This window comes from Sphaeramia orbicularis, chromosome 11, assembly GCF_902148855.1.
Source record: "Sphaeramia orbicularis chromosome 11, fSphaOr1.1, whole genome shotgun sequence".
NCBI classification, from domain to species: domain Eukaryota; kingdom Metazoa; phylum Chordata; class Actinopteri; order Kurtiformes; family Apogonidae; genus Sphaeramia; species Sphaeramia orbicularis.
In genome coordinates this window covers 52310624-52336814 of record NC_043967.1, presented here as the reverse complement: position 1 = coordinate 52336814, position 26191 = coordinate 52310624, and the positions used below count along the sequence as shown (strand labels likewise).

At 38.0% G+C, this 26191-nt stretch overlaps 2 protein-coding genes across 3 annotated transcripts in view; one reads left to right on the top strand and one right to left on the bottom strand.

Moving 5' to 3' along the window:
* Positions 1–26191, bottom strand: part of LOC115428086 (glutamic acid-rich protein-like) — a 657495-nt gene that overhangs the window by 449903 nt on the left and 181401 nt on the right. The window lies entirely within an intron of this gene.
* On the top strand, positions 185–14997 carry anp32e (acidic (leucine-rich) nuclear phosphoprotein 32 family, member E). Of its 2 annotated transcripts, none has more exons than XM_030146963.1 (8): positions 185–195; positions 4734–4899; positions 10047–10196; positions 11595–11717; positions 11840–12002; positions 12408–12499; positions 13535–13577; positions 13658–14997. In XM_030146963.1, the coding sequence occupies exons 2-8, from the start codon at positions 4846–4848 to the stop codon at positions 13741–13743; spliced, it is 711 nt and encodes a 236-aa protein (XP_030002823.1). In that variant the 5' UTR covers positions 185–195; positions 4734–4845; the 3' UTR covers positions 13744–14997. The 2 variants fall into 2 exon arrangements, with proteins under 2 accessions (XP_030002823.1, XP_030002822.1); XM_030146962.1 differs by having other exon boundaries at positions 12408–12517.

The following is a 26191-nucleotide window of genomic DNA, read 5'->3' as shown; positions in this document are numbered from 1 at the left end:
TTCCATTGATCGATCCATTGTGATTTTCCTCCAATCGAACCTGAACAAGGAAACTAAAAACCTGCAGGATGTTCGTTGAACTCTGTTACATCTTTGGTCCGAACATACATTTTTTTGGCCTGTTTGAACGTTGCGGTTACTGATTATAACCTGATTATCGGCTGATCAGCTGATCTCCGCCTGTTGTGCTCTTCTGTCAAACGGCATCGTTTGAGTTGATAGTATGATAGTTATTTTTATAATCTCAGCCAAGCCAACCTTTTTCTATGTACATATAAAGTTGTATTTTTTTAACTGTACCTGAAGGCTTCACAGTGATGATGATGATGATGATGATGATGATGATGATGATGATGATGATGATGAAGAAGGTGATGCTGCCTGCATATTGCAAATATAAACACTTGTTTTTGGATAAGAAAATCTTTGTTGTGTTTCTTATTCTTTCTCTCCCTCAAAGATCTATCTGAACGCAGCACGAGGCATTCAGGTGACAAACAAAAACTCCTGTCTGTTTATGGACTGAACAGTTACAAACACTTCAGCAGCTTTTGTCAGTTCATAATCACAGGTGTTTGAATTTGTTATGGTCAGATTATTGACTGAAAGAATTAAGAAAAGAATTTTATTTATTAGGTTCTGGTTTACCTTAATGTCATAAAGTATGACATATTTAACCTTAGAGACCTAAAACTATTTTTGTGGCAACTTACAAATAAATTTTTCACTACATTTATCCTTTCCATTTATTTTACTGTCACCTTCCTAAAATAATTGGCCAAAAATTAATTTGACCAAAATCATCAAATTCTTAACTTCTAGTTAAGTTTTTTTTGTTCCTGGGAAATCTGAAAATGAATAAATAAATATTATCTGCTGCATTTGGCCTTTTTTCCCCCTTTTTTATGTAGATGCTCATCAAAGCTCAGAGTAATTTCAACGGTTCTATCAAAACAGAAAACTGAAGAAAAAATCACATTTTCATAATACATCATTAATTCATCTTAAAAAGAAGCATCTCCAACCACTGTCTTTTGTCAAACTACATTGGAATTAATTCATTTTATTTATTTATTTTTTGTTCCTTTTGTTGCCTATGACATTATTTTTCCTTCAGTTTGTGCCTTATTTTATTTACATTATTTTGTTGATTTAGTATAGATTTTTGTTAATTTTTATTAATTACTTTGGCTTTTCTTTGTTGCTTATTTTATTCTTTTTTATTGCATTTTATTTTCCTGCTTATTTTTCACATTATGTATTATTTGGTAAGTTTTTTTAGATTTATTTTTGTTCATTTTATTTATTATCCGTGTCCATCCACTGTCATTTATCAAACTCCATGGGTGTTACTGGTGAATCAATGTTGTAGAAGGTGACTGTTTCCACGGTAACTACAGAGGCTCTGAACGTCCAAATGGGTCATATCTGATGACCATAAAAGGATGACAAACTTCATTTTACACTAATTATTTACATGTGTTGATAGGATTAGTGGCTCAACAGTTATTACACATTTTAGATCAGTAGATGCTTTGGGTCGATGGTGGATATTTGGGTCTTTGAGGGTTAACTGACATAAATTATCATTGATAGTAGCTGATATCTAGTGTCGAGGACCCACAATGCTATCATGTTTTCTCTTGCTTCCTAATAATTGACTGAGAGGCTTCACTGTAGTTTCATTTATCACACTGTGCACTAGCCTGGCTTATAGGCAGTGTTCATTGGTCTGAGAGGTTTTCTAATGGGTTGTTTCTGGCCCACAAACCACTGACTGAACTCAATATATAGACATAAGGCTTCGCTCCACAGTTAAAACATATACAGTTAAAAAAGACAGAGGCTGTTGAGGTGTTTGAGGGTTATTCATTTCAATTACACTGAACAGTGTTGTGTTTTAGTTTAATTATTCACCTAATCTGAGACGTGGGTACTGTTAAATTTGTATTTTGTTATGAAAAAAGTTAAGTATCGTCATAAAACGCGGAATCAATTTTAAATGCTGAAAGATTTGTGAAAACTGCTGATTTCTTTTCATAAAAAATATTCAGAAGAAACAGATCACTCACATTATTTGAATTTATGTTACAATATCATTTTATATTCCTCTTAAATACACCATCCTGACATAATTATGAAAAAAATGGTTCAGTTTGTTTTATCTAGTTGATATTGTGCTGTCTATTTGTTCAGCTGTATAATTTTTCTGTCATCCTTTCAAATGTCAAAAACAAAAATTTAAACTTAACAGTAAACTAAATAGAAAATTTCTCAGTTGTACTGTAGTTAAAACAACATCAGGGAGTTAAAAGGTATCAAATGTGATTGTTCTAAATCAAAGCCTTAATTATCCTTAAAATTGATAATTAGTCCTTAAATCTGATAAATCTTAAAAATCCCAGACGCAATAAATGATATGGTTATATTTTCTTTGTAAATCTTTGTACACAGATAAGATAAGATTAACTTTATTGATCCCACCATGAGGAAATTTCTCAGTTGACAGCTGCAAATGCAAAAATAAAGTGCAGGAAAGACATAAAATATATACTTATGACACATATAAAGAGAAAAAAGAAGTCTTTATATACATTTTAATTTGAATATAATATACATATTTAGAATGTATTTACACATGCACACAGTGTGGTGGTAATGTGTGTGTGTGTGTGGGGGGTACTATGAACTTCTGTAGAGGAATGAAAGGTCTGAAATTTGACCAAACATAGAACAGTTGAAAACAATTGTCATAGTTCAGACCGTTATTGGATAAGTGCACATGCTGCTAATATCCTATCTAATATCCTGTCTTGTTCCTCCTGGATTCAAACTTTTGACTTCATTTTGCCTCCTTCAAGTCGACTTCAATAAAAACAGACCCCTCAGTCGGATGTTTAGCCAGTGCAGTTGAGTTCAGGTAGTTTATTTAGACCTCTGTGGAATTTTTTTCAGAATGAATGCAAATGGTGAAGAACAAGACCCTACATTACATGGAAAAACTGGCTAATATGAACTGACAGTTTCATGAACACAAAGCCGGTTGTCTATAATTGTACTGTAGAGTGGTTTACTGTCACAAAAGTTCAACATCTCCAACAGTAAAATTATTTTTACACAAAGGAGATCTCTACCGCACCTCAGTCCTCCTCCCAGACGGTTTGGATCCAGATTCTGGATTCTTCACTATTGGGAGATCAGGGCAGGCACTTAAACTATGTTCACATTACCTTACAGCTTAAGTCAGATTTACTGATTAGATTTTATTTTGGTTGTGTTCTCTTGTTTTATATACATTACTTTTACAAAGGAAAGATAGTGACTGCACTGAGGATAATATATATATATATGTTTTTTTCCATGAATACCAGTAATATTTTGAGGAAAAAAAAGTCAAAAGTTGCATGTTTTTGAGATAATTGTCAGATGAACCATTTTACCACTTAATTTATCCAGCATAATTTTTGTTCTTGAAATATGGCTATGTTCTCAAGATATATTGTTTTAGTGTGGTCCTAATTCCCTTTTGTGATATACCTGATTCCAGAGTGCACAGGTCATGTTTCTGGACCAGAGTTCACATTCCACTCTTTCTATAAATGTACTAATACACACTGAAAATGTTTCAATAGAAATAAAGGATATGGATTCCAAAGTGTACTCCGAAGTAAAAATATGTAAGTGTTAAGTGGTTATGCAATGAAGCAGTCCCTGTATTTTAATATTATGATGTATTTGATTTATTTTATTGCTGTTTTCATGTGTGCGTGACATTTTACTGGTGTACATGTTCAAGGTTCAGTTTATATTGAGGATCAGGTCTTCTGCTGATTTAGGATTATATATGAGAACTGGGCTGGTAACATATGACCTAAAAATCAGATTAGGGCAACTGACAAGTCTGAAAGTAGCCTTTGTGACTTTTTGTCAGAAATGAAAAAATCATCCATATGTTGCATTGCCATATCTATTAACATGATGTATTTCATTGTGATCCAGAAGATGAACTAGTAAATGCAAAAATGACATGAAAATTGTGCATTTTGGTTTTATTTCATATAAGGTGAACAGTAGCATGCTTTAAGTACATGATTATGACTTCTTTCTTGTGCATACCTCCAGGACAAACACATTTTGATAAAATACTGTGTATAAATTAATGAATAGTGTATGTTTATTATTTCATTAGTGATCAATTATTTTTTTGCAAAAAAAACTTTGATAAAACTAATTTTACAAATTGATCTTGCTAAACTAAATAAATGGACATTTTATTTACTTAGTAATTGCTAATATTACTACTAAATGAGTATTTTATTGCAGAAGATTTATGTGCATTCTGTCTGTATTTTCACATTGTATATTTTCTGTTTTTTTTTATATAGCGTATATGAATAGATTTATACAAATAATATCTAATCATCTAATCAAGTGTTATTATTAACGTAATACACATTAATGACCATAAATATGATAACTATTTAATATACGCTGTCCTTTTAATGTCGGTGTAATCGCGTTCGCAGTCTTAATAAACTACGTTTCCCATGAGGCTTTGTCAGGGTGCCAGTGTCTTTCGGGGATCTAACCGCCCAGTTTCATGGATTACGACCGCTCAGTCCTGATTGACGGGCGATTTATCGAATCAGCGGCAGTGGAAAAACAAGCAGCCAACCGTGTTCGACGGGGGGCGGGGCCATAGTGGAGGGGGCAGGACGGGAGGTATCATGGAGGATCAGTCGACAAACTGTGGCCGTCAGAGGAAAGCAGCTCCGGCTCTGATCCGCGGGACTTTCTCAACAGTTTACCGCCGCTTTGTGACCGCACCACGGGAAAAATCTCAACATGGACATGAAGAAGAGGATCACTTTGGAGCTGCGGAACAGGAACCCGGCGGAGGTGAGTAGTTTTTTTTTTTTTTTTTTTAATTTTTGATAACATTTAAATTCAAAAAAGAAGCCCGGGAGGTGATGTGCGAGCCGAAGCCTGGCTGCTTTTCCACCGCCACGAGAAGCGCTCCGAAGAGCAACTTTTGGTCCGTCCAGCAGCTGTAAAATCGACTATAAGTGTGTAATAACAAACGGCAGGATGGGAGCACGGATCCTGGGGACATGTGAAAGCATCTCAGCGGCTCCGTTCCTCCGTACGTCCACCCGCCCCCTCCTCCTCCTCCCCGCCCGGTGAAATCCCTTATCTCCGGCGGCTCCGCGGACGCAAATTTAATCTTAAAATGTTCAAAATTGCGTTCTGTGTACGTTTGGAACCGTAACAAACCCACCGGGTTCGTCTAAAGCGGGATTTGTGTCCGGCTCATCCGTGCGTCATTCATCTGAAAACACCTTCACGGACTGACGACCTGCGAGTTTAACTTTTAATCAGTCACCGGCCGCTCGGAGGAAACCGCGTTAAACGGTCAACTCGACGGAAAATGACGAATAATTGAAGAGAAATCGGCGTCTGTTGGTTTGTACCGGCAGTGGCCGTTTATGTTGGCGTGAACGGGGCTGTTTTCGGAGTCACCGCGGGCTTTTGCTCCTGAAAACACTGCGTGTCAACCTGAACAACAACAACCACGGAGCTCCGCGTTCGGAGAGCGGACATTTTAAGTCGCTAACAGCGGCGAACTTCGACGCGATTATCCCCTCTGCGGTTATTTTATCGAACTCTAAGTCGATTAGACGGACGTGGGAGTTGGGTTGACCGTCTTTTGGGGTGCTTTGGGGGGTATTTTTGGTTGCTGTATGGCGGACGCGCGGAGGTCGGTCACAGACATTTTGAGCTCGCTCTCGACGGTTAGTAACGCGTTACTGATTTAGCGCCGATACAGAAATCCGATTAACCGCCGTGTTAGTGGAGATTTAAGTCGGCGTGAGCGAATATTTCTTTTGTTAAAACGACTAAATCGAAGTCCCGGAGCTGATTGGAGGTCACAGGGATGAGATAACCGTCAAACCGGAGGAGTTGTGTTTGAGATAAAGCCTCCGTACAGACTCAAAATGGCGTTACTCCGCCTGTAATAGTAACTGACTCCGCTGTACGGTAATATGAACAGGATATATCCGGCTGAATACGGCTCCTCGGTGGGTTATTTACACGGATAAAGCCGCTGTAATGAAACGGTTAATGCAAAACACCGGGAACGCACCGGGCGGCCTCGTTTCCACCGTTTCTTTTTTTTATTCAGATTTCGTCGTCCTTCCATAAAGAGAGTCAGAGCTACGTGTGTGATTAAGTTATATAACCGGACTGTCGACCGACCAGCTCCGGTTAAAGAACACACAGACACACACGGACACACACACACACTGCACACTTAATTCAGTTGTACTGGGCATTACAAACAGCAGACTAGTTGCTGGTGTCATGTTTTATGAATTGGGGGATGCCAGCAGATGGTGGGTGTACAGCTCAGACCCACATACACACTGTGCTTGTAGATTATAGTAGGTTAACCCCCTCCTGATGCTGTTGTTGGTGTTCATTCATGCTGTCGCCCTGCAGCCTGTCAGCTGTCTGTCTGGACTATTAATATAGATCTGTATGCTTTCACTCAGTTTATTAATACGAGTCTGCTCTTACTTTAATATATTGTCAGCTTTACACATACTTAATTTCTATACTTTTGTAGAGTTTTCAGGTATCTCTAGTATATTGTTCTGGCAACTCATTCCTTCTACACCCTACATGTAATGCAAATATATGCACTTTCTACTGTAAACATTTCCGAAAGTTGATTTTTATTGAATTTGATGGGAAATTCAGTGTAAATAGATGAAATAATAGCACGTTACTAGACAATAATGATGTAGAGCAGAACCACGAGGTGAGATCAACCTGAAAGACAAAACAACAACAAACACAAAAGGCGTAACATGAAAACAATGTAAATGAACACTACTGTATGAAAATGCGGTGAATGAAAATGTTGTAAAAGGAAAATCAAGATGAAAATGATGTTAAACAGTGCACAAGGTGAAGGTAATGTGAGAATCGTAGCAAGAAAAGCAATGTCAAAGATGCAACAAGATGAAAATGACATGAACGTTACAATAAGAAAATGAAAAGGACACAACAATGGCAAATGATAAGATTGTTGTGAATGGCAGAACAAGATGAAAATGATATTAACGTTGATCAAGGCTATGTCAAAAATGTATCAACAAAAACAATGGATAAGAGGAAAATGTAAGACATAAGATAAAAATGTTATGAATTAATTGTGCAAAATGAAAATATCGTAAGACTGAAAAAGGCAAAAATGTCATAAAAGATGTAACAAGATGAAAATGTCCTAAAAGATGTGACATGAAGATGCTGGAAAAGACACAGCAAGACATGAATGCAAAAACTGCGTGATGGAAATGTGAATGGAAATCAAACGAAAATGCTGTAAAAGACACAAGATGAAAATGTTATGAAAGACCGAGAAAAAAACAAAAAAAATGCTAATGTGGCATCATTTTATGTCAAAAATGACACAACATGGTGCCATATGGCGAAAGAAATGTGAAAGATGGAACAAGATAAAGATGGTATGACAAAATGAAATCAATTGGTGCAACATGGTGAAAACATGAAATGTGTAGAAAGATAAACAATGTCACAGACACAACAAAGCAAAAATACTGTTAAAGACTCACACTGACACTGTGGTTATAGATTATAGTAGGTTTATCTGGTTGTAGATTAATAGTTTAAACCCCTCCTGATGCTCTTGTTCATTCATTCATGCATGTTTGTTCTATTAATACAGATCTGAAAGGTTTCACTCAGTGTATTAATGACACACTGCTTTTACATTGATGGACATTATATAATAAAAAGCTTCTTATACCATGTGTATGTATGCTTTAAGAAGCATTTTCATGGCAATAAACTGTCACCAGGCTGTATGGTTTGAATGAATGAACGAATGTTTTATTTCAGACATAAAGAGCACAATACAATCACCAACAAAAGCAAATGCCCAAAGCAAATTAACCACATACCAAAAAAGAGGATAAAATTTTACTTGCATTTAAACAAGTGAAATTAAAAAGTTGAAACATAGTTATCAGACCAGACATTTAATTCTTCACACTTTTTAATGTAAATATTAATTTGATGGTTGTTAACTTGGATGAAAAATGCATTAAAATGACATTTTCAGTTAGTTAAAGTGTTAAATTTGTTCATATTGTTCATTTAAAGTAGTAAACTGAGTATGTTGACATTGATATCATGTTTGAGCATAATCTGCAGTTGGATATATAGGGTTATTTAGAAGGAAATTGTAACAGTTTTTAAACGGAAGCAAATAATATAAATATAAATGTCGTTTGGAATGAAACAGTAATTGAACAAAAGCTTGCATGGTCATCACTATATTGGAGTGTGATTGGCTAGTGCACTTGTCAATCAATGTGAGGCCCTCCCATTCCTTTCTTTACTGTCAGCCTCATCATAGCAGCATCTGGTGGACAGTAGAGGAACTGCAGGTCAGCATCAACAGAACCACACAAAAACAGTCAATAAGCAACAAGAAATCTGAAAGAGTGAGATAAGAATTATTTAATTAGAAAGAAGACTTTGTATGATTTTGTTTGTGGACAGAAAGTAAGGCTGTAATTAGATCAGTATTTAAGTTTTTTTCTAAAGCTAAGTTCAGGTCAGTGGCCACAGTATAAAGTGCACGCTAATGTGAGGAAATCTGAGTTTAGAAATTACTTTTCATTACTTTTGTGAAAGTCAATCACCTGTTACACATTGGTTTTTAATTTTTCTTTCAATCTTTGAGATTCTCCCTGTTATCCATTTGATCTTAACACAGTTTTCTCTGGTTTTTATTTATTTATTATCACAATTTATTGTTGTGTGTAAGAGATTATGTATTCCATAATCCTCTGTGGAAAGGACTTCACTTGACAAAGTATTATTACGATATTTAGGTGTGTTGATATTTTTGAACGCCCTTATAGGTCAAGTACATTAAATTAACAATTTCATTCCACAAGGAAACTACACAAGATGATTTATGCTGAAGATCAACATTCATAAACCATCTAGCTGGAAAGTTGAATTCTGAATTATTAATAATGTTCTATGTAATAAAACCTAAATCTATATAATACCTTAGTTAAACAACATATGTACATATTTGAAGAGTTCTGATGTCACAGATATTCAGTGTGTGAAATTTATGCAAATAATTCCAAGTTATGATGACTAGAAATGACTGGTGTGTTCTAGTCTATAACTCATTAACCTCTCCTCTGTCTTTATGTTATTAGTCACTATGGATAATAGGGGTGTGGATTGGCAAGAATCTGGCGATACAATACATATCACAATACTAGGATCACGATGCGATGTATAACGATATATCATGGTACTGTTAAAAAGGCAAGTTTTTGTTTATTTCTTTTTTAAAATGATTTTTTCCTGGAAGAATTGAATTACACCAGAAATATGCACAAATACTGAACACATTTTTTTTTTTTTTGATCAAAACAGGATCTAATGCAATATCACAAAATGTTCCTGTGTTAAAACTTAAATTATGTTTTATAGATATTACAGTTTAAGATCCTGTTCAAATATTCATATTCTATTAATTCGTAATTAACATCATAACATTATTTTTGTGCGATCCTAACAAAGGAACTACCATCTGCCTCTCAGACAGTAAAAAGTGCTTTTAGGATGCTTCAAATAACCATTATTTAATAAAACAGTGTTAAATAATAATAAATAAAATATAAACAATAAAAAAACAAAAATGAACCTCTGCCATACCTGCATTTGAATAAATACCTAAAATATCAATACAGTACTTTTTGATATCAATACAGTATTTTGAAATGAAATGTCACAATATATTACAGAACGGATATTTTCTAACACCCCAATGGATAATATATGATGTAAATATGCTTGAGTGTAAGACAGTGTTAATTTACAGCTGTAGTCTTTGAAATGCAAATAGAAAAGGACAAAATATGATACAACAGGTTAAAAATTTTAGATCATTTCAACCATTTTTGTGTTTCCATCCTCATGTCTCTCAGATTGCAGAGTTGGTGGTGGATAACTCTCGCTCTGCTGACGGGGAGGTCGAAGGTCTGACGGATGAGTTCACCGGTCTGGAGGTTCTCAGTATGGTCAATGTGGGCCTCAGCTCTTTGGCCAAGTTGCCCTCGCTGCCCAAACTACGCAAGGTAACACAAACACTCACCTTTACCTCAGATTCACGTGTAAAACTAGAGTTCAAATGTGATGAAAACATTCTCCTTAGTCATAACAATGTGTAATATGATAATGTAGAAATATTATATCATTCTTGTTTGGGGTTGATAAGCCTGATATGAACGAGAAAACATAGATTTTACTTATTTTTCTATGTTTATGTGTTATATTTTTTCCATGTTTGATTGAAAATTGTCGCAAATGTTCAAAATAACAGGAGACTGCTCTGAGTATGTACTTGTTTGCCTTCACTTTGGTCATTTTATGGAAACTGTTCATTCACTGAACTTACAGAAAATGTGGAATATTGTGATGCGTGTCACAGGGTTCCTACGAGGTCTTAAAAAGTCTTGAAAGTCTTGAATTTCCAAATCCCCACTTAATACCTTAAAAAGTCTTTAAAAGGTATTAAATTTGATATTGTAGGTCTCAAGTTATGTTGCCATAAACTTGCTCACTGTGTTGTCTTTAAATGTGTCTGTTAAATGTCCAAACTGCAAAGACATTAGTCCACTCAGTTCCACCCGTTCCAACCCGACAATTTATACTGAAATTAAGAACCAATTATCGCAATTATTGTAGCCCCTGGTTAGAAATGACTCAGAATGGTGGGAATCAAGGTGTTAGAGTAAATCAATATATTTTCCTTAATTCTAGGAGTTACTTATTTTTGCCAGTGTGGCTGTGAAATGGGCGTTAAACTCTGTTCTAAGTAGTCTTAAAAAGTCTTAAATTTAACTTGCAGAAACATGTAGGAAGCCTGGTGTCATTATCTTTATATGAAACACCTGAAGTGATATTAGGATTTGGTCTCATACACAGACCTACAACCTTGTAAACAGCTGAAGTGCAACCTTTTTCTAAATGACAAAGATGCTGAGAAACGGTTGCAGTGCACATTAAGAGAAAACATTTGAGTTTGAGGCTCTTCCTGTAACATTTAGAAGTGATTTGAAGGTCAATGCATAAAGACCTTAATGGCCTTTTAATAAGGACTGAGTGACATTTTAAACTGTCTTGATAAATATTCACCTTTAAAGTGTCTGATGTAGTTAATCAGACGTTCAACAAGTAGAACATTTCACTTAAAATGTTGTTTCACTGTATTTTATGGATCGTGTTTTTTAGGTTTTATGTTCCACCTTATGAATTGTCACATATTCTAATTTCATCTTGGTCTTATCTCATGAAGTGGGTTTTAGTCTCCATCTTAAGTAATTAGTTAAGACATTTTCTCTTTATGTTCAGTCTATATCTGTTTTATGTGCATGCCAATTCTTCAGCTGCTTTTCTTACATGAACATTACAACACATAATAACTTTTCTTACTGACATTAAAATTAATATTGACTTTTGTTGTCTGTTCGCAGCTGGAGCTGAGTGATAATAACCTGTCTGGTTCTCTGGAGACTCTGTCTGAGAAGTGTCCAAATCTGACCTACTTGAACCTGAGTGGGAACAAGATCAAAGAGCTGAGCAATGTGGAGGCTCTGGTCAGAAGAACTCTCACACTAACACACACACTCTTAACCCTGGTCCATTCAGGGAGAGGGGTTCAGGGTCGGTGGGTTTCTGTCCGCTGACCTGACCTGACCTGTTTTGTCCTGGGCTGCAGGTGAACCTGAAGAGTCTGCAGAGTCTGGACCTGTTCAATTGTGAGATCACATCTCTGGAGGACTACAGGGAGAGCGTGTTCGAGCTGCTCCCTCAGGTCACTTATCTGGACGGCTTCGACCAAGAGGACAACGAGGCGCCGGACTCGGAGGCCGACGACGAAGGTCAGACCGAGGGGAAGACGAACCACTGTGTTCTGATTGTGTTCTGATGTTATGGAGCAGTTGGTTTGATCTTTCTCTTTTAGTTTGAGTTAATTTCATAAGTGCACAAGTAATTTTATTTTCATTTTTTAGGTGAGTTTTCCTTTAGTTTTAGTGTGAGTTTTTTTGGTATCATGTAGTAAGCTTTGATTTATAGAAGCTTCAAAAGGTCAAATGAAAGATGCATGAAATCAGTGACATGATTTACAAGGTTTCATGTTATGAAGATGATTCATTCAACATGAACCAGTGACTGGAGGAAAAACAAAACCAAGCTGATTTGTTTCATTTTGTCATTTAATCCTCATTTCACTTATAATTTACATTGTTGTACTTGTCATTAACTGTCATATTCATGTTCTCCAGATGAGGATGGTGAAGAGGGGGCGGGGCCAACCGGTGACTATGACGATGAGGATGATGAAGAGGACGAGGACGACGGCTCAGAGGGAGGAGAGGTGGGGCTCGGCTTCCAGGTGGGCAGCACAGGTGTCACCTGCAGGTCACATCAGCTGTATCCATTTACCCAGAATGCACTGGAGCAGCACGCTCTGGACCATCATATTTTACTTTTTTTTTAGTTCAATTCAACAAAAACAGTCAATCTGATGATTTAATTTTTTATTTCTTATTCTTGTGTGGCAGGTCATTGTCATTTATAGATGAAATATAATGAATATCATATACACACATATACAGATTTTTAAATTACAGACTATATTTTGGTCTAAATTTAAAATTTCAGCAAATGCTTAACTTTAATAAAAGTCATCTTGATGAAAGTAGTTGTATACAATCTATGTTGGTAGAGCAATATGTGGTGTCCTAGTTTTGTAGGATGTTTGTGTAGAGGAAGTAGCATCACCAGGGTTTTCCTTCAGTTTTCAGATGCCTTCAGCAGTGTGTCTGATCTTACTTTCAAAATGCACAATGCTTAGAGCTGTGGTTTTTCGTCAGCTTAACCTTAGCTACCAGGCGTCATTAGTTTAGTGGAGGTGTCATTATATAACTTTATGTAAATTGGGTTACATTCGTTTGCCTCCCTTTCTGCTTTTGTCGACATTCACAAGAATGACCTTCAACTGATCAAAATTAATTTAATTTTAAACTGCATCCTCATAAATCTGATCATTTCCAATTGTGGAAAGCTACCTGTGATTCAGATCTGTGCTGTGTTTAAGTATTGGTGGGAAAAGTAGGACATCTGGCCTTTCAGTGGCTTCATGTGCAAAGCGGGTAAGTAATTTACTCTGTATTTGCCCACAAATAACTGCACAAATCAAATTGGCAGCGATAGATCATGTATCCTAACAGTTTTCTACATTTCTATGTAAGACCAAACCACCTCCATTATTTACTTATTGTTTTCTTTATTTATTTCTTCAGTTTCATTCAATCTGTGGGAAAACTCTGGTCATAGTAAAGTATTCTAGTCAACTGTTGACCTGATGCTCAGTGAAGCCTTTTATTTTTTTGTTTGTTTTTTCTCTTAGGAGGAGGAGGATGAGGAGGACTATGGCGAGGAGGAAGAGGAAGGTAAGTGAGGTTGTCATTGGTCAGAGTCCTGTCTCTCAGACAAGTTCATCCTCTGATTGGCTCTGTCTCTGCGTCCACAGATGAGCAGGCGGGCGTTCAGGGACAGAAGAGGAAGAGAGACGTGGATGACGAGGGCGAGGAAGATGAGGACGACGAAGACGACTAGTCCAGCAGCCGACTGCCTGCGTGTCGTCCTGTCCTGTTTCCTGTCTGTCCAACCTCAGCCAGACAACAACAAACAAACAAACAAACAAACAAACAAACAGGGACAAACAATCCAACACCAACAGGAACAGTGTGATGTGTTTTTAATAGAATATCACGTCTGTATTTTAGAGAATATTTAAGAAGATTTTATCAGAAGCTGATCCAGGATCAGGTCTTTGTCTCCTCCTGAAACCCAACTTCCTGCCAGCAGTGATGTCACTTCCTTCCGGACACAGTCAGCTGTTTGGACTCATCCTCCTGTGATGATGAAGATGATGCTTTAATAACATCTAGGCCTAAGGCTTTGTTGCACGACACCAGGTTGAGCATTTCTGCAGTTTCGAGGTTTTAATCACCGTTCAGATTTTCATTAATCTCAACCATATTTAGTGATCTCGTAAATGTCGGAATAGAACGATAAAATGTGTCATAGCCTGATGCAGTGAAAGTAAAAGGCAAATTTTTAGGTCTGAGTTGCTGATGCATTCCTGTAAATGTAGTTGGAGGTTTTAGTTCCCGTTTAGTTTTACACGTTTGGATCATCACTGTAATGTTCGTTAATGTCAGCAGTGATATTTAATGTCAGTAAAGAGCAATAAAATGTGTCTCACCTTGATGTGATGAACAAAGCAATGAATTCTAACATCTAATCAGCTGAGGTCTTAGACACCCTTCAGACACCATTTATATGTGTCGTCGCTCAGGCGTTCATTAACCTCAAATAATCACGGTTTTCTAAAACTCTGAGCTTCAGAGCATCAAAACTGAAAAGCTACATGAATATAAATATAATCGTCTTTGTTAAACTACTTGCCACTATAACTGGAATGTCATGTAACATTAACATTAGTTTGCGGTAGATATTGACGCCATTTGTGCTGTCGCTCAGATATTCATGACCCATCACCATCATTTAATGTTCTCTTAAATGTCACAAAGTGTCAGTCAAATGCTTCACAGCATGATGCAATGAACTAATGGAGATGAGTTTTATCAGGCATAGAAAAGATGCTGCAACAAATCCATCAAATCAATCATGTCTGGAACGTCAACAGCGTCGTCCTACAATGTTTTTCCAGTTTTGTAAAACACCTGAAAGTCAACAGAGCTTCAGAACATCTTTGCATCTAAAGTGGAAATTTTAAAGTTCACTAAAATGCACTGGACAATGATGTAACAACGAAAACCTAATATTTGTATCAGGGATGATGAAGAAAAGTCACGAATCTTTAGATCTGAGAAACTGCAGCCAGAAAACCGATCATATTTCTAATTGCAGTAAATCAATAATCCGTAAGTGAACTCTTATGTTAGAAAACTGCAAAAATGTAGGTGAATCACCAGAACATTTGAGCGTCAAAACTGGAAGAAAAGGAACTAAATCCACCTGGATACAAGCATCATCATCATCATCACTATCACCATCATCATCATCATCAGCTGATCTCAGGAGCTGCATCATCCCTTTTTAGTCTCCTTCAGTCCTCTTCTGTCCCCTTCTGTCCTTGTCCCTCTGTAGTTCTGTCTCCTGATGAACCTCTGTGTGTTTCAGCCAATCAGAGACGCCGGCTGACATCACATGTGGCCCTCAGGTGTGGTCACGTCAGGTGATAAGACCTGCTGCAGCTCGTATTCCCGGTGTGCGTTTGATTTACCGTAGGGGGAGGTGGGGGGCGGGGTGGGTGGGAAGAAACTTAGCTCTCATGTGTTTCTTTTTGTTTTTTCGTTCCCGAGCGGCGGTGGCGGCGGGGTCTCACAGGCTCCACCCACACGGTGCATTCAAGAGATCCTTATTAAACTAGCAGCAGCGTGGAGTTCCTGAATGCACCACGGACCTGAAATGAGAGGCCGCCGCTGCTGTGTCTGATTCAGGTGTCTGTGCTCTGCGTTGGATTTTTCAGCATCTGAGTCGCCGTCTTACTTTGTTTTCTGTTCAGAAGAGGAACAATCATGACTCAGCCACTTAAAGCCTCTCACTAAAATAAAAAAGAACTAAACTGTCCACTGATTTGATTAGAGATTGACTGATTGATTATTGGCTCAGACATGTTTGTTCTTCTGAGTTTTAATTAACTGCTGTGAAGTTTTGGCTCTTCTGTCTCTTACACTCTTTAAAACAACAACATACGGAATCAAGACTAGGGCTGAAAATGAGCTATTGGGATTTTTGTGAATGATAATGATTTTCAAAAAAATTACACCATTACCGATCATCCTTGAAATGTGTATTTGTTTTCAACAAAAAATAATTTAACATTTAAATTTAAAAAAGAAGAACAAAGACTGCAATTACACACTGGGCATTTAAACTGCAGCCTTTTGAGATCATAGAACTGAACTGGTTGACCTTTTATTTGACTTAATTGTGTAGCTTTACTGAAAAGGATCAGTTCAAGCAAAAAAATTAAGATGAAAATAAATCAGCTGTAATCAAAACTGAAGTAGACTGTTAATAGATGATCAGTGTCAGCTGTTTATCTGGGTGATATTTTCTATGTTTTTATGCTAAAACATTGACTCAAACAACATTTAATGGCTCCTGGTTAAATCAATCAATAATGAGAGTAAGAGGTATGTTGTTTTAGGGAGTGTAAAGGTCAGAGGTCACTCTGTAAATAGATTCTCAGCTCAGTTTGTGTTTTTCTTTTTTTATAGTTGAACCCATCTCTGACCTCTGACCTCTTTCAGCTGTTCTTCTGTGTTTTACTTTTCGTGCTGTTACAGATATTAAACTGCGGGGTTTTAATAAAAAATGTCAAAGTGAAAGAAGTGTCTCAGTGCTGTTTCCTGTTGGAGGAGGGGCTTCTGTCCTGGCCAATCAGCAGACACTGACTCCTCTCTGTCATGTGATCTGACTGTGAGCCCCTCCAGGTGTGGATCTGCTCACCTGAGGAGTCACGTGATCCTGTAAGACAAAGAGCAGCGGTCAAAGGTCAAGTGGCTGCGCTGCTCTGAGGATGGAGTGCGGTGCCATCACCATGACGATTGAGGTCAGTGACCTGCTACAGTTATGTAACAGTTACACAGGCTTATGGCATTATGTTCAGCCTTCTGCACAGCTGATTTGTGGTTTGTGACCTCACTCGGTGGGTGTGGTTTTGTAGTTTTTATACTTAAGAGGTCAAACGTCAAGGTTAATGTTCAGTCTGTTGTGTGCTGAAAATACTTATTTAGCCCATGATGTTCACCATGAATTCAGTCTAACAAGCTTTTAACATGACTTTTTGATCTGTTGGTTGAGATCATCAGATGTTATGTTATTTTGACATTAATTTAAATGCAGATTATGCCTTAATCTCATTTGTAAAGCAACGATTTAATTTGCCTTTTTCAGATTGTTTTACTTAATTTGCACTTTCATGTTTTAGTTTTTATAATCTAAAAAATTAAACTGTTCTAGGTGTTAAATCTGTTTTCTAAATCAATTGAAGTTGTGCTGAGTAAACAAATGCAGTCCAATGTAAAAACAGTGTAATGTGACCCATAATGCCTCTGGGCAGAACACAGCAGGGACTCGGCTTCCATCTGCTGGTGATCGTCAATAAAACATGAGAGAAGCTTCTAATGGAGAGGGAAAGGAAGAACAGACTGGATGAACAGAAAACAACAATGTAGTTCATGAGTTGTGAATTTTATAAAGTTCTGCTCATTGTGGATGTTGAACGGGTCCTGAAGGAGGTTCTGGTGATCACACAAAGGGCTGCAACAAGCCCACAGGGTGTTCTAAAGTCAGTAAAAGGTTCTATCGTCTCTATTGATGCTCTGTAGGTCCTTGTATAATGAAGGTGAAATGGTTCTGTATAATGAGGTTCTGTTGATTCTCTGTGATAACATTCCACACATCATGTATGTTATGGTTCTGTAGGTCCAATCAATTAATCAAAGACACTCTTGTATGGTACGGTTCCTTCTGTAGGTTCCATATGATGAGGTTCTGTTGATCAGGTTCTGTATGATTAGGCTCCTGTATAATGAGGTTCTATGGGTCCTGTATAATGAGGTTCTCTTTCTTTTATGATGAGGTCCCTGATTAATACAGTTCTACAGACCCTGAATGATGGGATTCTATAGGTTATGTATGATGAGGTTCTGTACAATTAGTTTCAATATGTTCTCTATAATAAGGTTCCTGTATAATGAGGTTCTACATAATGAGGCTCTACATGTCCTGAGTGGTGAGGTTGTATGGATTCTGTATGACGTTCTACAGGTTCTGCATGATGGGGTTCTGTATAATGAGATTTTATATGTCCAGCATGATGGGGTTCTATATGCCTGGCTTGAAGGGCATCTATGTGTTCTGTATGATGAGGTTCTACAGGTTCATCATGATGAGGTCCTATGGGTTCTGTATGAGTTTCTACAGGTCCTGCATAATAGGGTTCTATATGTCCAGCATGATGGGGTTCTATCTGTTCTGTATAATGAGGTTCTACAAGTCCTGCATCATGAGTTTCTATGGGTTCTGTATGAGCCTCTACGGGCCTGCATGATGGGGTTCTATGTGTTCTGTATAATGAGGTTGTATAGGACCTGCATCATGAGTTTCTGTGGGTTCTGTATTGTGAGGTTCTATATGTGTGGTGTGATGGGGTTCTATGTGTTCTGTATGATGAGGTTCTACATGTCTGACTTGATGGGGTTCTATGTGTTCTGTATAATGAGGTTCTACATGTCTGACTTGATGGGGTTCTATGTGTTCTGTATAATGAGGTTCCACAGGTGATGATGGGGTTCTGTATGTCCAGCATGATGGGGTTCTATGTGTTCTATATAATGAGGTTCTACAGGTGATGATGGGGTTCTATATGTCCAGCATGATGGGGTTCTATCTGTTCTATATAATGAGGTTCTACAAGTCCTGCATCATGAGTTTCTATGGGTTCTGTATGAGCCTCTACGGGCCTGCATGATGGGGTTCTATGTGTTCTGTATAATGAGGTTCTACATGTCTGACTTGATGGGGTTCTATGTGTTCTGTATAATTAGGTTCTACAGGTCCTGCATGATGGGGTTCTGTTTGTTCTGTATGACGTTCTACAGGTCATGCATGATGGGGTTCTATGCATTCTGTATGATGTTTCAGTGGAAATGCAAGACGTTCTACTGTACATTAAATGGTTATATCACTCACTTAGGAGGTCCAAAGGTTCCGTACTAAGTTTTGGAGGTTCCTCAGCTGGTTCTCGGTTTGTTTTTGTGAATTTCGGGTCCGCATTGATCCTCACTGATTGCTCTTTTTAGATTTAAAGATGCTGGTGACCAGTGGCATCCTCATACCTTTGGACATGGGTTGAGTGTATGTTCTGTGTCCGTCCTGCAGATGGCGCTGTTGTCTTTGTATTGAACATTCACAGACTGTTTTATTTTATATTTTAATATTTCTTTATATGTGGTGGATTCAGAGTTGTTGTATTTAAGTTCTGTCTGTGTTAAAGGTCTGTTCCACTGCCTTACTTTCAGACTCTGATGGTTAATATTTTAGTTGTTTATTGTTTATTCTTCTGTGTTTTTCCCTCTTGACTCTGTGATTGGACGTTCTCAGGCTGAAGAGTTGGACTGTTTCTTCTTTTGGGGAGATGAGGAGGAGGGGTAACCTCTGACCTCTAAACCCCATCCCCCTTGTCTGTCTTCACCTCCTTGAATTTAACCACATTAAACTGGTAAATGCTCCTTTAATGGGTCCAACAGCTGTGACACCCCCCACCCCCACATCCCATCCCATCAGTCCCTTGAGAAAACGTGAGACTGAGTCATTGGGTGTTCTGATTGGTCACTGAGGGTCAGCTGACCATGTCCTCAGTCAAGAGGTAAAGTGAGACACATGTAGAGCAGCTCTGGGCTTTAATTTATTTTATTTATTTTGTTGTTGACTTTTGGTGGTGTGTTCAGGGTCATTTTATTTTTGATGGTATGATGAAGGTCTTTTTTTTTTTTTTTTTTTCTTTGCATTTTTCCCCCACCCCTTTCACGTTTTAAAATTTTTTCTAGTAGTGAGTTTGAAGTTGTGGATTTAGATATTTTTTTGTTCAGACCAGTTTTTTTCAGGGTGAGTTCAGAGGGATTTTTTAACCACTTACTATATACAAAGTTATTTTGTTTAACATTCATCAGTGAGTTTGGACACTTTAAAAAAAAAATCTTGGCGTGGGTTCAGGGTCATTTTATGCATATTTTGTGATAAGTTTGGAGTTGTTTTATGAATTTTAGTGGTGGATTCAAGGTTGTTTTTGGTGGTGAGGTCAAGATCCTTTAATACATTTCTCAGGGTCATTTTATATATTTTTGGTGGTACTTTCACATTATTTTGTAAGTATTAGGTGGTGAGTTCTGGGTCATTTAATAATTTTTTGGTGGCAAGTTCAATGTTATTTTGTACATTTTTGGTGATGAGTTCAAGGTCATTTGATATATTTTGGCAGCAAGTTCAGGGTCATTTTACATATTTCCAGCGGTACCTTCAGAGTTATTGTGTAACCTAAATGTAGTGTGGAGAGTCTGGGGTCATCTCATAAAATTCTGGTGATGAGTTCAGAGTCATTTTATCCATTTTTCTTGGTGCGTACAGACTATTTAAAAAATGTTTGATGTCAGTTCCTGCTCATTTTATGCATATTTTGTTTTATTTTCAGGATCTTTTTTTAAATATAAATTCTCAAGAGGCAAATTAAGCATTATTTTATAAAGTTTAAGTGGTAATGTCAATCTTGTTTTATAAATTTTTCGTGGTGACTTAAATGTAATTTAATACATTTTTGGTAACAAGTTCAGGGTTGTTGAATATATTTTTTGCAGTAAGTTTGGAGGCATTTAATACATTTTTGATAGTGAGTTCAGAATTATTTCATTAATTTTTGGAGGTACCTTCAGGATAATTTTATGCGTTTTTGGTAATATATTCAGGGTCATTATAATTATTTTTGGCCTTACCTGCAGGGTTGTTTTGCAAATATGTGGTATAAATGCAGGGTCATTTCATATATTTTTGGCTCTGATTTCAGAGATGCTTCTTCCAGGTTTTTTGGGTTGAAATCAGGGTTGGTTTCATTACTGTTGCACTGAGTGGGGGGTTATTTTTACACTCTGTTGGGTGTTTTTTAAAAACCATTTTTAGTGGTGTGTTCAGTGCTCTAGTGTCCCGCTGAACTCATCTTGATTGTAAACAGTGGCGTTGTTATGTGACTTTATGTTTCTTTTATAAACTACTCCTCTCTTGTGTTTCCTACAGTAGAAACATTTGACCCAGTATGATTTCTGTGAAGCCCGGTGCTGCGTTCTTAGTTTTCACAGTTTTTCAGACCAGTGGAATAAATCAGGTTACACATACACAGATAATACTGATTGGAGGCTGAGTTCACTGCTGCTGTTTGTTCATAAAATCAGTGAACTGATCATCTAATTGACCTATTTCTAATTTTGTGTCTGTTCGTGTTGTGTCTATGCTCCTCTGTTCAGTACTTTATATCAGCTGAGGTTTCTAAGTCTCCATAAATAAATTGATCACTGATCCGACACAGGTTCAATCTAACCTTAATATTTTCCAGGTTATACTTTGTAAAGTGTGAGTGTATCAGCTGAAATATTTACACTCTGCATGCTGAAAGCTTTTGGCTGTCATGTTATTTTTATAAGATAGAAATGTGAACACGTATATATACGCCGCTTTAGGGGGAGGGGTCAATGACATCACCGTGACCTCAGTACTGATGACATCACTGCGTGTGCTGGAGCGTGGTGAAGTCCGATAATAAACAGGAAGTATTTTTAGTTCTGTTGCTACGAGCAGAAAAATGGCTGCTGCTCATCCTCCTCCATGTGTTGAACAGTTAGAGGTGGTAGATCCCCACACCTTGGTTTAATCCAGTCGAAGAACAGAGAGTGACTGGTGAACATGAAAAAGTCCTGGTTCTGAAATATCCTCAGAGTATGCACCACTGAGGGTTGTCTGGTTATGACTTTGTAGTTGTTCTCTTCTCATTCTGGTTTTTATGTTTTCATCTATTAACACATTTTACTTGATTTTTATCTTGTACCTGTTGGTAACATTGGTTTGTGAAATTGCTAATTGGTTTGTAAAGACTCATGGCTTTGATTGGTTGGTGAGGACTGATTGGTTTGAAGATATCTGACTGGTCAGTAAAGACTGGTTTGTAGAAACTTTGATTAGTTTGTAAAGTTTCTGATTAATCGGCAAAAGGCTACTAATTATTTGAAAGACCTCAATTAGTTGGTAAAGACCCTTATGATTCAGTATAGACTTTGATTGGTTGATAAAGACTGATTGGTTTGTTAAGACCCCAACTGGTTTATAAAGTCTCTGATTTGGTGGTAAACACTCCATTTGGTTTGTAAAATAACAACTGGTCTGCAAATACTCCAGTTGGTTGGTAAAGATTCTGACTGATTGTTTTGGAAAGACTTTTACTGATTTGTTAAGACTCCAATTAGTTTCTAAAGTCAAAATGTGTTGGTAAACGCTGCAATTGGTTTGTAAAACTCCAGTGGGGTAGTGAAGACTTCAGTTAGTTGGCAAATATTCCAGTTGGTTGGTATAGACTCTGATTGCAGAAAAGACTCTGGTTTCAAAAGACCCCAATGTCCTTGTAATCATTCCAGTTGGTCCATTAAGGCTCCAACTAATTGGTATAAACTCTGCTTGGTTGGTAAATGCTCTAACTGGTATCTACAGACTGATTGTTGAGTAAAGACTTTGGTAAAGACTGTTTTGGAAAGACTTATTGGTTTATTAGAATCCCAAGTGGTCTATATCGCTGATTTGATGGTAAACACTGCAGTTAATTTGCACAACTCTGGTTGGTCCATGGGTGACACGGTGGTGCAGGGGTTAGCACTCGTGCAAGAAGGTCCTGGGTTCGATTCCAACTCCAGTCAATGGGGGTGGGACCTTTCTGTGTGGAGTTTGCAGGTTCTCCCCGTGTCTGCGTTGGTTCTCTCTGGGTTCTCCGGCTTCCTCCCACCATCACCATTGGCACTAATAGGTTAATGGGTTAATCTGAATTGCCCATAGGTGTGAATGTGAGAGTGACTGTTTGTCTATATGTTCAGCCCTGTGATGAACTGGCGACTTGTCCAGCGTGTACCCCGCCTTTGCCCATATGTAGCTGGGATAGGCTCCAAGCGAACCCCCGTGACCCTAGCGAGGATAAAGCGGGTTCAGAAAATGAATGAACGAATGAATGATTGGTCCATAAAGACTCCATCTGATTGGTATAGACTCTGACTGGTTAGAAAAGATTGCCCGGTTTGTAAAACTTTAAATGGGTGGTAAAGTCTGGTTGGTTTGTGAAGACCAGGTCTGATGTGGGGTTCTCTTCAGATTGCCTTGTGCAGACAGGATGAGGTCAGTGAGCTGTACTGAAGAGCAGATGTAGGCCATCGCTCCATTACACAGCTCCACCTCTACATCTGTGTGTCTGTGTGGTCATTATGTATGCATGCGTGAGCTTCGTGTGATGACTAATCTACTGCTGTTATGCGTGCTCTGTTTGAGTGTCGCCACATGAAACACAGAAAACAGGATTAAAGGAGCAGTCCAGCATTTTTACGGAGTCCTGTTCTCCTCAGATGTTCGCCTAGTGCAGGTCAAACACTGGAAGCAGAGGGACGTCTTGGCCCTAAATGGATCTGCCACCTTTGATCTGAGATGCGAACTGATTGACCTGCCGGAAGGAGAATCCCAGTGTTTTTCATCTCTGGAGGGATGCTCCTTTAAACCCACTGTGTTACTGTCCTACATCAGAGGAACACTGAACCTTAAAGACATTTGTTGAAGTAACATGTTTTATTAATTCAAGACCTGAACTCTAGATTCACAGTAAAAATACAAACGTTCATTACCACTGGTGTTTTAGAACCAGTGGAAAGAACCAGGGGATAGAACCAGGAGGTAGAACCACTGGAAAAAAATCAGGGAATAGAACCAGTGGATAGAGCCAAAGGATAGAACCAGTGGAAAGAACCAGTGGATAGAACCAGTGGAAAGAACCAAAGGATAGAACCAGTGGAAAGAACCAAAGGATAGAACCAGTGGAAAGAACCAAAGGATAGAACCAGTGGACAGAACCAGTGGATAGAACCGGTGGAAAGAACCAAAGGATAGAACCAGTGGAAAGAACCAGTGGATAGAACCAGTGGAAAGAACCAAAGGATAGAACCAGTGGGTAGAACCAGTGGATAGAACCAGTGGATAGAACCAGTGGATAGAACCAGTGGAAAGAACCAAAGGATAGAACCAGTGGGTAGAACCAGTGGACAGAACCAGTGGACAGAACCAGTGGATAGAACCGGTGGAAAGAACCAAAGGATAGAACCAGTGGATAGAACCAGTGGAAAGAACCAGTGGAAAGAACCAGTGGATAGAACCGGTGGAAAGAACCAAAGGATAGAACCAGTGGAAAGAACCAGTGGATAGAACTGGATGAAAGAACCAAAGGATAGAACCAGTTAGTAGAACCAGTGGGAAGAACCAAAGGATAGAACCAGTGGAAAGAACCAGTGGGTAGAACCAAAGGATAGAACCATAGGATAGAACCAGTGGATAGAACTGGTGGAAAGAACCAAAGGATAGAACCAGTTAGTAGAACCAGTGGGAAGAACCAAAGGATAGAACCAGTGGAAAGAACCAAAGGATAGAACCAGTGGAAAGAACCAGTGGATAGAACCAGTGGAAAGAACCAACGGATAGAACCAGTGGAAAGAACCAGTGGATAGAACTGGTGGAAAGAACCAAAGGATAGAACCAGTTAGTAGAACCAGTGGGAAGAACCAGTGGAAAGAACCAGTGGAAAGAACCAGTGGAAAGAACCAAAGGATAGAACCAGTGGATAGAACCAGGGGATAGAACCAGGGGATAGAACCAGTGGAAAAAATCAGGGAATAGAACCAGTGGATAGAACCGAAGGATAGAACCAGTGGGTAGAACCAGTGGATAGAACCGGTGGAAAGAACCAAAGGATAGAACCAGTGGGAAGAACCAAAGGATAGAATCAGTGGGAAGAACCAAAGGATAGAACCAGTGGAAAGAACCAGTGGATAGAACCGGTGGAAAGAACCAAAGGATAGAGCCAGGGGATAGAACCAGTGGAAAGAACCAGGGGATAGAACCAGGAGATAGAACCAGTGGAAAAAATCAGGGAATAGAACCAGTGGATAGAACCGAAGGATAGAACCAGTGGGTAGAACCAGTGGAAAGAACTAATGGATAGAACCAGTGGGTAGAACCAGTGGAAAGAACCAAAGGATAGAACCAGTGGAAAGAACCAGGGGATAGAACCAGTGGGTATAACAGTGACTTCAACCTCATGTGTCTTTGTAAAAAATAATCTAAGGTAAAATGGTGAAAAGGTCGTCTCCTACAGCCCAAAGTCACATGTTCAGAGATTTTTTTCAGTGGAAAACCTACAAATATTTCTCAGATACTTAAATTAATTTCTATTGAATAATCACTGAAACAATTTATCCAGTATCAGAATAGTTCAGTACTATTGTTTTTGTTGTGTTAATTGACCCATTGATTAATTACTGCTGCTCTCACTATGTAAATCAGAGGCACCTGTGGTGTTCCCCCTGGTTCTGTCATAGGTCCTATAATGTTTGTATAAAATAAATTCACACACTCTGAAAACATTACTGAAGTCTGATGGAGATTTTCTAATTTTAGTCTTGTAAAAGGCAGCCCCCAGTCTTTCAGTTTTTGATTTCATGAAAGGTTCAGTGGATTCCAGGTTTTTTTCAACCTTTCAGACACTTGTTTGACTCTCTTGTTCAGCAATCCTTAAATCTTTTAGAGTCTCAACCAGAACAATAGGTTTTTTACTTTTTCCAGCTCCATTTTAGTGTATGTTTTGTCTTTTATGTCTTTTTTTTGTTTTTTTTTTTACTGTACATGATTTTTTTTTGCTGCCTTTTACATAGTTTTCATCTTCCCATACAACTGAAGTCCACCAATATTGTTTGCTTTCTTCAACTTTCACTTAGGACCAAGAATCATTTTTCATGGTAATTGAGTAGAACCTTTTTATTGATGTTTGGCTGCATTGTCCAGCTCTAGTTGCATGAGTTACAAAAGACATTTTTACTCTAATTGGACTGTTTCTCCCGTTATTCTCCCATTATTAATGTCATGTTGTAGACATGGAAACACAGCCTTAATTTCAGTGTGTTTTAGTGGATAAACCAGTGTAAACCAGTGGAGGCTGATTCGTGTTCACATCAGACTCCAATGAATTATTCACTCTGATTCTCTCTCTCTTTCTCACACACTCTCCATGTGTCCTGATGCTCGCTTGGCCACTGTCTGATGCTTCAGTTTCAGATATTCAGTCAATTCTCTAGAGGTTTAACATGTTTTATTAAGTCCAATTCACTCGGAGGTTCATTGTGAACCA